Below are 15,901 nucleotides of genomic sequence, written 5' to 3' on the forward strand. Positions count from 1 at the left end.
CTGTGATGCCTGCTGTCGCCATGTCCTGCAGGCCGGACATGGTGACAACAGGAAACACCGACTGGGGATAGTGGTGGCAGTGGCAGAACACAGGAGGTGGGGATGGGGGGCGGTGAGACATGGACGTGGGGACAGGGGGGAATCAGAGGCCAGGGGAGGTCGTGGGGGGAATCGGTGGAAGGGGGCGGGAGCACTGTGGCCTTTCCCGGCTACTCGCGCGTAAGTGCAGTAGCCGGGAAAAGCAGCGGAGCGGTCCACACGCCTGCGGTCCCGGCCTCAGCCCGACCTGAGGCTGGGACTGTAGGAAAAACCAGGCTAAATGGGGTTTCATTTACCCTGCGCCCAGGGAGGTTTCACCCCGCCTGACCCCGGGATCCCCTGTGCATCATCTGGATGCACAGGGGCGAGCCTGGGGCGAACACCGGGCTAAACCTCTGTCTAGCAAGGCCCCTAGTTGATCTTCAAGAAATGGCATATGTAACCCTATGCTGGTGTATGTGTTTTGTATCTTTGCGCATTATCTTGGTTTTCAACTTTTTGCGGTCATTGTCCTTTTTCCTTTGTATGAACTATACTTTGTGGCTTTATTAGCGACATACATAGTGACCCAGTTTGGAAGATCAAACAACCCAGGGGTTGTTCCTGTGCATGTGCAAGCAAATGAACGTGCTGGTGTCTTGAAAATGCTCTTCAAGTAAAAGAGGTTGGGCATAATCTCCTAGAGGAAGGTTTCCTTCAGGACAAGCCTAAGGAAATTAATAAAAGCTGTGCAAGAGGGGGTCAGGTTGCTGCAATTTAAGCATAGAAAATCTTTTCGTCTTGATGCAATCTGGATAAGGGTGCAGAATGGGCAGAAGTCATGGGCTGCATCCAACCGCTCCTGCAAACTTCCGCTAGCACAATGGGACTTTCCTGTCCTCTCTTCGCCACACCCCCTGAAGCCACCCACATGCATCTTGAATCTGCACTGGAGGGTCCCTGAACCTGTTGAAAACTTATCTATATATTTAGCTGTTTGCCGATCATAAAACCTAGTCTGCTAGGTTTTCCTTGTTTTTGTTTTTTTCTTTGTATTTTAAATTTTGTTTTAATGCATTTGTACACCGCCCTAGTATCTGATAATGAAAGGCAGTCCTATTATTATTATTATTATTATTATTATTATTATTATTATTATAATTATTATTATGTGGGAGTACAGGAAGGGCTGCTGCTGGAGGGAGAGGAAATGGATTCCACTAGGAGACGACCAGTGTTGAATCCAACCCCATGACAGCTATTAAGAGAATGTTATATTATATAATAGTGTTTTTGAATATAGAATAATAATAATAATAATAATAATAATAATAATAATAATAATTTTATTTCTTGGCCGCCTCTCCATTTTGATCGAGGAGGGGAACAACAATAAACGATAAATACATAATAATTAAAACATAATATACATTGTTAAAAACATCCTAAAAAACATCCTATTTTTTTAAAAAAAAAAATCTTAAAATTCCACTGGAAAGGCCAATTAAGCATGTTTCCAAGCAGGGGAAGGGACTGAGGCTCTATGGTGTCCCAGGTTCAGTCCCTGTCATCTCCAGGTAGGGCTGGGAAGGGCTCCTGTCCTAAAACCCTGGAGGGTGACCATATGAAAATTAGGACAGGGCTCCTGTATCTTTAACAGTTGCATAGACAGGTGAATTTCAGAAAGTGTCATTTGTATATAGAGAGAACCTGGTGAAATTCCCTCTTCAACACCACAGTTAAAGCTGCAGGAGCTATACTAGAGTGACCAGATTTAACAGAGGGCAGGGCACCTGCAGCTTGAACTGTTGTGATGAAGAGGAAATTTCACCAGGTTTCCCATATCTACAAATGACACCTGCTGAAATTCCCTTTTCAATACAACTGTTACAACCATATGCAAAGGAGCCCTGTCCTCCTTTGCATATGGTCACCCTATGCTACCAGCATTTGTAGACAATGTTGAGCTAGCACAGCCTCCTCCAACCTGGTGCCCTCCAGATGTGCTGAATTGCAACTCCCATCTTTCCCAGCCAATGGCCACCCTGGCTGGGAATGACGGGAGCTGCAGTTCAACACACCTGGAGGGCACCAGGTTGGAGGAGGCTGAGCTAGATGGAACGCTGGTCTCTGTATGGGCAGCGTCCTTGCTAAGATGGTTAGTGAAGGCAGCAGGCCAGGCAGAGGGGTGCGGTGTGTCACAGCTTTTCATAGGCTCCGTGCAGTAAAGCGCATGCAGCACTGGAGAGGAGAGGAGAAAAATCTGAGACATGCAGCACCGGATAGGAGCTGCCAGCGCTTTGTTTGGCCAACAGCCTCTGTGCCAAGCAATCATAGGATCCACCACCATGCTGAAACCCCGGCTCCTTTGCTCAAGGGGTGGGTGGGGAGGTGAAGTAGGAGCTTGCCCTGAGTGCAGAAATGACTAGTTATGGCACCCAAGTGTTGCCAAGAGGGTTTGAATCCAGCTAGGGACAAACTCCTGGAAATGGCTTTCTTTCCGCCATCCGACTTGACAGAAAAGTTCTGCTTGTTCTCAACGGGCAAGGAAAGCCCGAAGTGAAGGCAGCTGAACCGCCACGACCTTTGTACAGCGAGAGGAAGGAGCGACACACCGCTGTGTCCTTAACCACCCACCAACGTTCAAGATGAAAAGCCGCTGGTAATTAGTTCTTTCCAAGGTTTGTTTAGAAAAGGCCCGAGCAGTGCGGCAGCTTAGTCATTATTATTATATGCAGGTTAGTCACTGTTATTATACAGAGCTGCTTTCTGCAGACACCAGGCAGGCAACAGGAGTTCAGCAGTGGATGTTAATAAGGCTCCTAAATGCATTACGATGTACACATTCTTACAAGCAAGATGGGAAACAATGGATAGGTATAACTCAGGAAGTGGGAGTGGCGTTTCAAGGTAGCCCAGTTCCAGCAAGTGGAGTTGGCAGAGTGAATATGTTATTTACTTGTGTTTTTTAAAAAAAAACACCCCCTTAATGCTCAAAACGTAATTGAGAATTTTGACGTTGAACTGAAATACAGCCAAATGATAGGTACTGGTACCATTTCAAGGATCTCTTTATGTTATTTCACATTTGAAATAACATAATATTTCACATTTGGCGTACTCCAAACAGGTGGTGATTTCAAGATGGAGGTAATAATGCTGGTCTACCACACAGGGCTGTTATAAAACATTCTGGGCAAAGTCCAGCAACCTTTAGTCTACACACAGTGGCATGGAAGTACATTCTTTTGAACTCAGTGGACATATTTCTGAATAAACATGCACAGGTCTGGGCTTCATATTCCATTTAACATAGTGGAATTTAGTAGTGACTAGTGACTAACTTAAATCCCATTGATTTGAATGGGAGTACCTTTTACCAGCTTCACCTGGTTCACCAGCTACGGCCTCTCCTGGACAGGGACAGCTTGGCCACAGTGGTACAGGCGCTGGTAACCTCAAGACTGGATTACTGCAATGCACTTTATGAGCTTTATCACACCAGCATTATACTGTGCAATCGCTGCGAACTGCATGCAAAGGACTCTGAAGTTTTCCACCTTATAATCTGCTTTGATTGTGAAGTACTCCCGTGTATCCTGCCTTAATTATGCAATAAAGCCAAAAAATTCACAGTATTTAGCCCCTACATTTTCAGGGTATCTTCCGAGCCGCCGCTGGGGCACAGGAGCAGGATTTTAAAGAAATGCTCACATCTGCATAAGCTTTAAAAATAAAGACACCAAAATTGGCACAGTAATAGATATTAGGGAGAGCTTTAAGCATACCAAATTTGAATTGAATTGGGTCATCCGTTGATTTTTTAATGATTTTTTACATTTCCCCCCTTCAACTCACTTCCTGGTATGCAAAGGATCGCTGTTGCCCGGTAGCAAAAACAACAACAACCTTGAAAGCTTAGTGCTATGGGGATAATCCGAGGGAAGCAGGTACGTGGGATGAAGCTCTAAGTGGGGCTGCCCTTAAAGCTGCTCCAGAAGCTGGAGCTAGTGCAAAATGCTGCAACTCGGCTGTTGTCAGGAGCTGCCCGTTTTCAGCATGTAACTCCTCTGCTGAGGGAACTGCACTGGCTGCCTATTCACTACCAGGCCAGGTTTAAGTTTTTTGTACTGGTGTACAAAGCCCTAAACAACTTGGGACCAAGATACCTGAGAAAGCGCTTTCTGCCCTATCAACCTGCCTGGTCACTGAGATCATTGGAGGGCCTGCTCCTGGTGGTCCCACATAGACCTACTGTCAGATTGAAGTCTACCAGGGGAAGAGCCTTCAGTGTAGTGGCCCCCCTCCTATGGAATTCCCTGCCTCTGGAGGTCAGGCAGGCGCCAACTTTGTATTCCTTTAGGTGCCTCCTGAAAACGTCATTGTTCCAGGAAGCCTTCCTCTAATGACCAGCTGTGGTTTTATTTCACTGTTGTTTCTTTTTAAAATGTATTAATTCTGGGTTTTTTATTCCGTTTTTATCCTTTTATTCGATTTGTGTACCAGTCTGAAATTTCTGATTGGGGAGCAATATATATATATATATATATATATATATATATATATAAATGGGGCCCACTCTTAAGTAAAAGGGACTGAGTGCAATTTGTCCCATAATTAACCATATGACTGACAGTTGAGCGCTGCAGTGTGGGCGGGTCATGGGGTGAGGAGGAAAAGAATCTTGCATCTAGGGAAATTTTCACAGGCCTTAGCTAGACCTAAGGTTTATCCCAGGGTCGTCCCTGCCTTCTCCCAGGACATCCTGTGTGTCATTTACATGAACAGGGATGACCCCGGGACGATCCCAGGATAAACCTTAGGTCTAGCTAAGGCCACAGTCAGTCTTTAAACTCCCTTTTCCGTTTCCTGCACTTGAAGATGAACCTAACAATCACCATTGGTTAGAATGTACATTCCATTTTTAAATGGTTCTCTCCTGTTTTTGATCCTCCTTTTTTTCAGCATACGGAAGTGACAAAGTCAAGATCAAAAGATCACTTGTTAAAACACCCTCAGGATATCATACCTACAAAATGGTTTGCTGTCTTTTAGGTTGCAATCCTATGCATGTTTAGACAGGGGGAGGGCGAAAGTCCTACAATTCCCAGCATCCCCAATCAGTGTGGTTGCCTTGGGCATTCTGGGAATTGTCAGACTTTTTCCCCTCTGTCTAAATATGCATAGATTTGCACCCTCAACCTGGCAAATTATGCTTAGACAGGCCAACAATTCATCACTTCAGTTAGGCAAAATGAGTAGGACAGCAAAAGGCTTATATTGCAACCACAGTAAAAAAAATAATCATATCTAATCATGTACTATTATCATCACCATATATGATACTATCAACATGCATTGCACTTTCTAGGGTAAGACAAAAGCAAGTGGGGGAAGCAATCCCCACCCAAGGAGCTCACAATCTAAATATATACAATGGAGGAGAGAAAAAAGGGAAGGACAGGAGGCAAAGGAAATGGACGAATGTAAGCAAAAGCTGTTGCGCGTCCTTTAGGTTCTTTTTCATTTGGGAAGGAGGACACTGTTTTAAATATTTTAATATGGAGACATTTTCTGTTGCTGATAGCATTATACTGAAGTGAAGTGGATGGTAATGTTGCTTATTTATTTATTTATTATTATTTTATTACATTTCTATACCGCCCAATAGCCGAAGCTCTCTGTGGTATGTTGATAAGGGACATATCAATTCATGCACCCTATCTGAATTGTCGGCTCCTTGGGGGAAGGGACTTGTCTATTTTGTGCCTACCAAGCCCTGTAAAAAGCCACATATTCTTAGTTGTCCTCACAATGCCCTCCCAAGTCACAAAAACACCATCCCTGATTTGGGACTCTTGTTATCTGTCAGGATTCCCTTCTTAAATAAATCACCGTTTGTTTTAAATGCCTCTTAAACACCCATTTCTTTGCCCAGTCATTCCCTGAATAATTGTGCTTCCCAGATAGTCTGCTTATTCATTATTGTGCTTTTAGCCTTGGATTTAAATATTTTAAACGTTTTTACTAATGAGTTTTTGTGTATGTTATGATGTATTTTAATCTCTATTTCTGTAAACTGCTCAGAGATATCTTTCAATATGATAAGGGTGGTGCAGTGATTAGAATATTGGACTGGGGAGACTCAGGTTCTAGTCCCCACTTGGCCATGAACTCACTGGGTGACTTTGGACCAGTCACTCTGAGTCTAACCTTCCTCACAGAGTTGTTGTGGAGATAAAGAGCTTCATCACACCAGCGTTATATTGTGCAATCGCTGCGAACTGCATGCAAAGGACTCTGAAGTTTTCCACCTTATAATCTGCTTTGATTGTGAAGTACTCCCGTGCACCCTGCCTTAATTGTGCAATAAAGCAAAAAGATTCACAGTATTTAGCCCCTACTTTTTGAGCGGATCTTCCGAGCCGCCGCTGGGGCGCAGGAGCAGGATTTTAAAGAAATGCTTACATCTGCATAAGCTTTAAAGATAAAGACACCAAAATTGGCACAGTAATAGATATTAGGGAGAGCTTTAAGCGTAACAAATTTGAATTGAGTTGGGTCATTCATTGATTTTTTATGATTTTTTTACATTTCCCCCCTTAAACTCACTTCCTGGTATGCAAAGGATCGCTGTCGCCTGGTAGCAAAAACAACAACTGCGAAAGCTTAGTGCTATGGGGATAATCCGAGGGAAGCAGGGACGTGGGATGAAGCTAAAAATGGAGAGGGTGGCTCATTCTGAAGGCACATGAAACAGCCACTTTGCTGAAGCTAAGCAGGTCTGGGTCTGATCAGTCCTCAAGCCACCTTGACTTCCACAATGGAAACAAGGAGAGGGATATAAATGTAATAAATTGGGCTCTTAGGAGGAAAAGACAGGATATAAATGTAACATATAAATAGATAAATACTGACAATAATAACATCAACAACAGCTGATGAAGACATTGATTTTTTTTTGGTTAGGTGGTGTTTATTTTTTGTATGTTTTCTAAAAGAAGAATTTGGAGCAATGGACGCCTGCTCTAAGAAATTGAAAAGCAGACAGATCCCCCTCTTCAAACACCTTGAACACTCTCCACACAATCTCTCTCAAGAAATACATTCATTTGGGGACAATTGACTGAGTTGCTCTTCTTTGCTGCCAGCCCTGGATTAACCTTTAAGCCATATAAGCACCCACTTAGGGCACCAAGGGAAAAGGGGGGGGGGTACCACCAAAATTGAAAAGTATGTTCTTGAGATCACATAATTTCAGTAGAGATAATATCACATCTTATTTTGTCCTATAATCTTTTGGAGGGTGATTAAAAATCATTTTCAATACATTTTTGCATACGCATTTCCCCCTTCTAACAGTTTTATTAAAAAATGCATAAAACAGTGATGAAAATTTGTATTTCTTATCTTTTGCCCCAGTTATAAGTAATTGGCTTATATTGCTTGCTGCTATTTAGTGTTAAATAAATATAATAAAAAAAAGTTTCTGTAGTTCTGTGTTCTGATGTGGGGGATGGCCTTGAAGAAAACTGAGTTTTTAATGTCTTATTTCACCTTCAGCACTTATTGGCCTGGTTCAGACAATATGGTAAACCATGCTGCTTAACCACAAAAGGGTTAAGGGAATGATGCATTGACCTTAATGCATTCCCTTAACTATTTTGTGGTTAAGCAGCATGGTTTAGTGTGTTGTCTGAACAGGGCCATTGAATCTTAATTAAGGTGACCATATGAAAAGAAGGACAGGGCTTTAAAGCAGTAGTGTAGATCCTGCCCTGGTGAAATTCCCTCTTTATCACAGCAGTTAAAGCTTCAGGAGCCCTGTCCTCTTTTAAATCTGGACACTCTAGTATAGCTCCTGCAGCTTTAGCTGTTGTGATAAAAAGGGAGTTTCATCAGGTTCTGACCATATTTTGGAAACCAAAAAGGAGGACAACATGGCTGCCCCCAAAGGGGTTGTGCCCACCCGAACATAGCCTTGGTCACATGTCTGATTTTACAGCACACATTTAAGACAAATCTGTTCTACATAACATCTTAATGTTAAAATCACTGAAATAAAGAACAAGTGAGAGATTCAATGTATCTGAAATTAACTTCACTCACTCCTACTTTTGTAGGTTTTGCTGTACTTTGAAGCTTTTGCTCTACTCTGTGTGTTACATTCTCCCCTTCCCTCAAATATCTTTTCTGACTGTATCTTCACTCATTGCAAGCTGCTGTTGTTGTTAACAGGGTTTGCTACTGGCCCCAGATGTTTCAAATTTGGTATGGCTAAAGCTCTACCTAAAAGCTATCATGGTGCCAACTTTCAGCTCTTTATCTTTAAAAATGACAGTTTTAAAAATAATAATTTTAAAACCTCAATTTTTAAAAAATTCCTAAAAAATCAATGGATGAACAGATATGTTTCAAATTTGGTATGACTAAAGCCCTTCCTAAGAGCTACAATTGTGCCAAGTTTCATGTCTTTATCTTAAAAAATGACGGAGTTATAAGCATTTTTGTTAATTCCCATTAGAGCGGCTCTTGGGGGGGGGAAATCCGGATTTCCCCTCCCCCTCCCGGATTTGCCATCAAAAACCCGGGCAAATCCGGGCAAATCCAGTCATATGGCCACCCTATACAAATGACTCCTGCTGAAATTCCCTTTTCTATGCAACTGTTCGGGGTTGGGCAAAGCTGGTAGTAGGCCTGGGCCAGATGGGAAATGTAGGCCCCATTTCAAACTGTTCATTAAGTATTTTTTTAATCAGTTCTAAATACATATGAACTAGAACCATTTATAAAAAAGGTAGTGGCAAGCACTTTTATTCGAGATGTATATAAGACATCACTTCTTCACATTCAGAAATGCTTTACGTGCTTTTCTTTGGGCAAATTCATCATCAACAACAGAAAAATCAAGCAACTTTGCCCATGGGGACTTGGCGTAGGCCCCTTCAAAATCAAAGGCCCTTGCCAACTGGCCCCCCTGCCCACTCCTGCAACTGTTAAAGACACAGGAGCCCTGTCCTCCTTTTCATATGGTCACCCTAAAGAGTCTTAATGTCTTGCCAGCTAAGCAATGGAAGGTGCGAAAGGAGGGAGAGACCGGCCCTGGTGCCGGTGGAAAGATTTTTATTATTTGTTGATCTTGTTAAAAAAAAAATTTAAAAATTTTTTTTTTAATTTATTTTTTAAAAAAAACCTTTTTTAACAAGATCTACAAATAATAAAAATATTTCCACCGGCACCAGGGCCGGTCTCTCCCTTTTGCACATACTGTGGTGCCTTTCCCTCCAACCCACTTAAGCAATGGAAGGGCCAAGGCAGGGGGCACCCTTATTGGGCTGTGCTTAGGGCAGTGGTTCCCAGAGTGGGTGGTACTGCCCTCTTGGGAGTGGTGGGATTGCATACGGGATGTTAAGAGGCAAGGGGGCGGCAGGGGGGCGCTAGGAGGCAAAGGGGAGGCAGAGGGGCGCTCGAGGTGGTCTTTTCCGTACCAGGAGTTTTGGTTACAGAAGGAAATTTCTGATCGCTAACCTGCACTATGGAAAGTGGTTCAGAAGCTCTTGGTTGCATTTCCAACGTCATATTTGGTGGAATGTGGTTTTGGTGTGGTCTACCTACTTCTCTCCAAGCAAAGAAATCAACTCCAGATTACTAAACGTGGTGATGTAAGACTCATGTGAAGTGACTTTAAACCAGACATTGGGCAACTGGTATCCCTTCATCAACCCCATCCATCACATTAAGCATTTACAGAATAGTGAGTTATTCTACCCTAGTTACTAAATGTCATATCTAATATCCTTGCTAAATGACTATCAGACTTTGACAAGATGATATCACTGGATCAAGTTCATCAATTACGTTTAATTGAATAAACTAAAAAAAATGTAATTGGATTTTGAAGAAATATTCAATTAATTGTTACTGTTTTGAATTTTATTGTTATTATCTTCCTTAGTGGGTCGTTGAAAACCGCTATTCGGAATAATGATTTTTATAGGGTAGGGTAGGGGGCACTGGGCATGAGTTTGTGGAACCAAGGGGGCGGTGACCTGCAGGGCCGGTGCTACCATTAAGGCCGACTAGGCAGCCACCTAGGGCGCAGATGTCAGAGGGGTGCAGACTGCCCCCTCTCCCCCCTCCTGGGATTGGAGGTTTTGGGGGGTGGGGGCTTGGCTTGCATGCGCCCCTGCATGGCCAGCCTTTTCCTGCAGCTGCAATCTGAGGTCCTGGAGAGGCGCCGCTCCATTCTGCTGTCCGCAGGGGGGGGGGGTGTATGTGTTGCTTGTTGCAAAACCCTTGGAGATGGCAAGGAGGAGACAGAAGAGGAGCAGGCCGGGGGGGGACAGCCGAAGGCTCTGTGGGCTGGGGAGATGGGCGATGAGGGTGGAACAGCAGCAGCCCCCAGTGAGCCTCCTTCCCCATTGGGGGCTGCAGCTGCTGGAGACCGAGCGGGGACTGTGGGGGAGAGACCACCACCCCAGCCAGCCAGGGCTCGTTCGCAGCCCCTCCTCACAGGGCATGCAGAGGCGCAGGAGCAGTCACATGGTCAGGGGCAGAAGCGGGGTGCCCAGCCTTGCTGCTGCACCCCAAAGGAGGCTCAGACAGGGTGTGTGGAAGAAGTGGTGCCCACGGGCTGCCCCTCAGAATAAGAGAGCTCCGGCTATTGGGCGGTATAGAAATGTAATAAATAAATAAATAAATAAGGGGCGTGGCTGCACCCCCAATAAGCTTTGGGACAGTGCAAGTGACATCCCCTCACACACACCACCATGACGTAGCCCAGAGCTTGCCTTGCCTAGGGTAGGGTGACCATATGAAAAGGAGGACAGGGCTCCTGTATCTTTAACGGTTGCATTGAAAAGGGAATTTCAGCAGGTGTCATTTGTATATATGGAGAACCTGGTGAAATTCCCTCTTTATCATTGCAGTTAAAGGTGCAGGAGCTATACTAGAGTGACCAGATTCAAAAGAGGGCAGGGCACCTGCAGCTTTAAGTGTTGTGATGAAGAGGAAATTTCACCAGGTTCCCCATATATACAAATGACACCTGCTGAAATTCCCTTTTCAATACAACTGTTAAAGATACAGGAGCCCTGTCCTCCTTTTCATATGGTCACCCTAGTATATATGGAGAACCTGGTGAAATTCCCTCTTCATCACAACAGTTAAAGCTGCAGGAGCTATACTAGAGTGACCAGATTCAAAAGAGGGCAGGGCACCTGCAGCTTTAAGTGTTGTGATGAAGAGGAAATTTCACCAGGTTCCCCATATATACAAATGACACCTGCTGAAATTCCCTTTTCAATACAACTGTTAAAGATACACGAGCCCTGTCCTCCTTTTCATATGGTCACCCTAGCCTAGGGTGCAAAATAGTCTGGCACCGGCCCTGGTGACCTGAACAAGTTTGGGAACCTCTGGCTTAGGGCATCCGCTGGCTTTATTTAGCCCGGCCCCGTTCGCTGCCCAGCGCTTCCAGTTCTGAGGCCGGTGGGCGGGGAATGCCCTGGCCGCGATGCCGCCCCACCTGCTGCGAAGCGGCTCGGAGAAGCCAGCCTCCGGGCGGGCCTTTCCTGCCCCTTTTCCCAGGCCGGCCCGCGGCGGGCACAAAAGGCAGCCGGAGCGAAGTCCGGCCAGCGCTCGCTCGGTTTGAAAGCGCCAACTCCCGCTCAGCCAACGACGAGCCGAGCCAGCTGCTGACGTCAGGGGCCGCCTGGGAAGCTTGCGGGGCTTCTCGGGGCTTGCTCGGAAGCGCCGGGGCTGGTTTTTGAGCTCCGAGCTGGCGGGAGCCCGAGAGTGAGCGAGGCGGCGGCGGCGGCGGGTTGTTTCCGCGCCTGGGTCTGCTTCTTTCCGCGCCTCGGTCTGAAGCCGCCATGCCCGGCTGAAAGGGCGACGCAGCCTCGGACGCCGCCAGCATTTCTCCATCGCGCCACAAGCTTATGTACATACGACGGAAAACAATGAGGGTAAGGGAGGTTTATTTTGTCCCCCCCCCCCGTCCTTCTTTTATTTCTCTTTCATGTTGGTGTTTTGTTTTTGTTTTTAATGTTTTCTGGGAATGTTTTCTTTCTTTTCTCCTTTGCCCCCCTCCTCAATGAAATGTGGTGAATTAAATTCTGGGCTCAAGTTACCCTAAGCGCGAGTGTTGACATCTTTGCTCGGTTGGCACCGGTTCACACGGCGCACTCAACACGCAAAAGTCGTCTGCGTCCAGTTATTATGGCTGGGGAAAGAACGGCTCGCGTATTAGGCGCCTGGCTGCGTTTTTTCTCGCTCTTCGTGAGATTCCGGCCGTAGCTAGACCTGAGGTTTATTCCGGGATCATCCCGGGTTCGTCCCTGCCTGAGTGCTGGGTGCCCTGTGTGGCGCTTAGATGAACAGGTTTGACCCCTGGGATAAATCTTAGGTGTAGCTACGGCCCCCGTCAAAGTAAAAGGTGGATTACAGGTTCAAAATGCACATGGTGGTTTGGTTGAGCTGTCTGGTGGTGTACAAACGGAATTGGACCGACTTCGGAGTACCTGTGCCTTGGGGATTGCTGGTGAAAGCATCAAGTCGAATGGTTTTATCTAGAAATAAGACACCAGCAACTACAGTATGCTTTGAGCTGGCTTCAAGTATTTACCAACAGATAGACATAACAAGCGTAGGTGACTCAACATGGGTAGCGCATAAAGATTTCAAACATTCTGGCTCTACATGCCAAAACAAAGATATTCTCATTTTCTTTCTCTCTCTCTCTCTCTCTCTCTCTCACACACACACACACACACACACACACACACACTCTTTCTAACTTTTAACTAGAGTTCGAGCGAGGCACAGAGGACTGGACACTCCACCTGTTTTTCTCCCTCCTTCCTGGTTACCTCTTGTATACTACAACGCTTGGCATTGGTGCACTGTACATTTCTGTGCCCCCGCTGGTCAATGATATGCGCTAGAGGAGGGGGAATGCACAGCACAATTAGGTCGGTTTCTATGTTTTGTTACACTGCAAAAGGGATAGGCAACTCGGTGCCCTCCAAATATTTTCGCCGGCGGCTCCCATAAGCCCCAGGTAGCATGGCTAGTTGTCAGGGATTATGGGAATTGTAGACCAAAGCATCTGGGGGATACTTGGTTGCTTACCCCTGTACTAAATGTAGGGTGAAATTCAACATAAGCCCTACTTAGAGTAGTCCCATTGAAATGAGTGGGAATTAGTTACTCGTGACTAACTTAAGTCCCATTCATTTCAATGCATCTTCTCGTAAGTAGGACTTAAGTTGGATGTTACCCATTTCTGGGGGAAAAGGAGAGAAGAGACATGGAATAGTGGCACTCTGTCTCTGTTATGTCTAGCTCTGCCTCCCGCCAACACACACACACACACACACACACGATTGTAACTTCCTTCTTTTTCTTCTTTTTTATTATAATTATTTTTGCTAATGTTACTTTATGAGGTGCCATATACATTGATTTGTGAAACAGGCAGCTAGAGCTGCCAAAAGATTTGAAGCCATTACCTTAATGGTGCAGTGGATGGCATGTTTGATCTAGACCGGGGAAATCCAGATTTGAATCCCCACTTAGCCGTGCTTGTACATGTATGTATGTATTTATTTATTTATTGCATTTATATACCACCCAATAGCCGAAGCTTTCTAGGCGGTTCATGGGATTTGCCTTAAACAAATCACTGTTTTTCGCCCTGAAGAAAGTTATTGTACAGAGAATATTATTGTGATGTTATTGTAAAATAATAATAATGATGGCCCTGAGTCCCTTAGGAGAAGGATGGGGTAAAAATCGGATAAGGCTCTATGTTAAGGCAGCCTTCCCCAGCCTGGTGACCTCCAGATATTTTGGAATATGACTCCCAGCACTCCTGGCCATTGGCCATGCTGACTAGGACTAATGGGAACTGAAGTCCAAAACATCGGGAGGGCTCCAGGTTGGGGAAGGCTATGTTAAGGGAAATTCACAGGCACTAGACTGCTGTGGCTTAAAGCCAAGCAATTGATGCCAGTCAATCAGTCGTCTCCTTCGAGCTGTACAGGATTAGACAGCTGACAACCCAATGGAGAAAAAATGGTTTCATTGCCACAGAATGTCTAATGGTGTGAAGAAATGGATCTCATTTAGATGGGCAGTAGAAGGAACCACACGAGTGCATTGACAATGTATAGTAGGGTTAGGTGCATGTGTTTCAACCACTCCATCCCAGAGGAAGAAGAGTGTGATGCTTGCTGGCATTACCACTTGACATCTCTCTGTGTGCGTATGAAAGGGGCCTAAAGGCCTAAAGCTGACCACATCTGGGACTCCATCTAGTCCAGCATTCTGTTCACACAGTGGCCAACCAACTATTGACTGAATGCAACAACACCCTCCTACCCATGCTTCCCAGCAACTGATGTGCATAGGCATAGTGCCTATGTTACTGGAGGTAGCACATTGCCATTAGGAATAGTAGTCAGGGCTAGCCTTCTCTATGAAATTGTCTAACCCATTTTTAAAGCCATCCAAATTGTTGGCCATCACTACATCTTGTGGTAGCGAATTCCATAGTTTAATTAGGCTCTGTGTGAAGACGTCCTTCCTTTATCTGTCCTGAATCTCCCCAACAATCAGTTTCATGGGATGACCCTGGGTTTCTAGTATTATGAGAGAGGGAGAAAAAATGTCTCCCTATCTACATTCTCCACATGATGCACAATTTTGTACACCTTTATCATGTTTCTCCTTACCCTTCTTTTTTCTGAGCTAAACAATCCCAGTTGTTATAATCTTCCCTTATAGAAGGGTTGCTCTAGCCCCTTGACCATTTTAGGTGCCCTGATTCTGTTCCCCTTTCTACACATCCAATGGACATATGTACGGGTGTTTGCATGGACTTACTGCCTTGTGGTTTTAGGAATATTTTTTTGTTCCTATGACATTTGGATTCAGCACTGTATACAATAATCATCAAGCTCTTATCCTGAACCCGTCATATTCTTAGGACTGTGCAAATGTTATAATTGGGTAGATGCAATGCATGGCGGAGGAGTGGGATTGTGCTGCTCCCACAGCCACACATGATCAGGGTAACTTCTGAAAAAGCCAAGGTCTATACGTTTTGTACAACAATGCATGCATGATTGGGGGTGCTGGGGTTTTCTTGGAACAGAAAACATAAGAGCTGTCCTACTGGATCAGGCCAAAGTCCCATTTAGTCCAGCGTGCTGTTTCTAAGAACAGCCAGCCAGATGACTCTGGTTCTGGGAAACATAAGACCCTTCCCCCTGTTGTGTGCCCCCAAGCATCTGGTATTCAGAGATCTACTGCCTCTTCTTAGCACGGTTATACTTAACTATCATCATAGCCAAGAGTTCTTCATTGACCAGTCTTCCTAAGTTGATGTGTATTGGCAGGACTGAAGCCAAAAGGGGGCCGCTGAGAAACAACAGGAAGGGGTCAAGCAGGCTCAGAGGAAAATGAGTTTTTCAGAAATACAGTATCATGGGGGGGGGACCCTTAGGTGGCAAGCGCCCTCCAGTCCCCCAAAAAGAAAAAAGAAAGCCCAATATGGATTGAGCATGCTCACTGGAAAAAGAACACTAGTTGGGGTTTGGATGGAAAAATGGGGAAAGGTGGAATGGAGTACCCTGGACTGGCTGTAACCCTAAATAGAACCACTCCATACTGCAACATTTTGTTGCAGGCCCCACTTAGTGGCCACCTCTGGGTTTTGTGACATCCTGTGGGAAGAAGTGCTTCCTTTTCCCCTGTCCTAGTCTTGCCAATCAATGTCACTGTGTGACCCTGAGTTCTAGTATTATGAGGAGAGAAAAATGTTTCCCCCATGCCATAATCTGCAGTTCGGGCATGCGTCTAGAGGAACAGCCTGACAGTG

At 45.1% G+C, this 15,901-nt stretch overlaps 1 protein-coding gene across 2 annotated transcripts in view; it reads left to right on the forward strand.

Annotated features, from left to right (window-relative positions):
• The window catches only part of RASGEF1A (RasGEF domain family member 1A), a 297,650-nt gene that overhangs the window by 240,791 nt on the left and 40,958 nt on the right, over positions 1–15,901 (forward strand). The window contains exon 1 of one of the 2 annotated variants that reach the window (XM_063133157.1): positions 11,923–11,984. The exons of the other annotated variant lie outside the window; for it this stretch is intronic. Within the exon in view, the coding sequence (XP_062989227.1) occupies positions 11,958–11,984 (27 nt within the window). The 5' untranslated portion in view covers positions 11,923–11,957. Of the gene's footprint in view, positions 1–11,922; positions 11,985–15,901 lie in introns of those variants that run through there. 2 annotated transcript variants of the gene reach the window in all.

The sequence above is a fragment of the Elgaria multicarinata genome, chromosome 8, assembly GCF_023053635.1.
Source record: "Elgaria multicarinata webbii isolate HBS135686 ecotype San Diego chromosome 8, rElgMul1.1.pri, whole genome shotgun sequence".
NCBI lineage: Eukaryota > Metazoa > Chordata > Lepidosauria > Squamata > Anguidae > Elgaria > Elgaria multicarinata.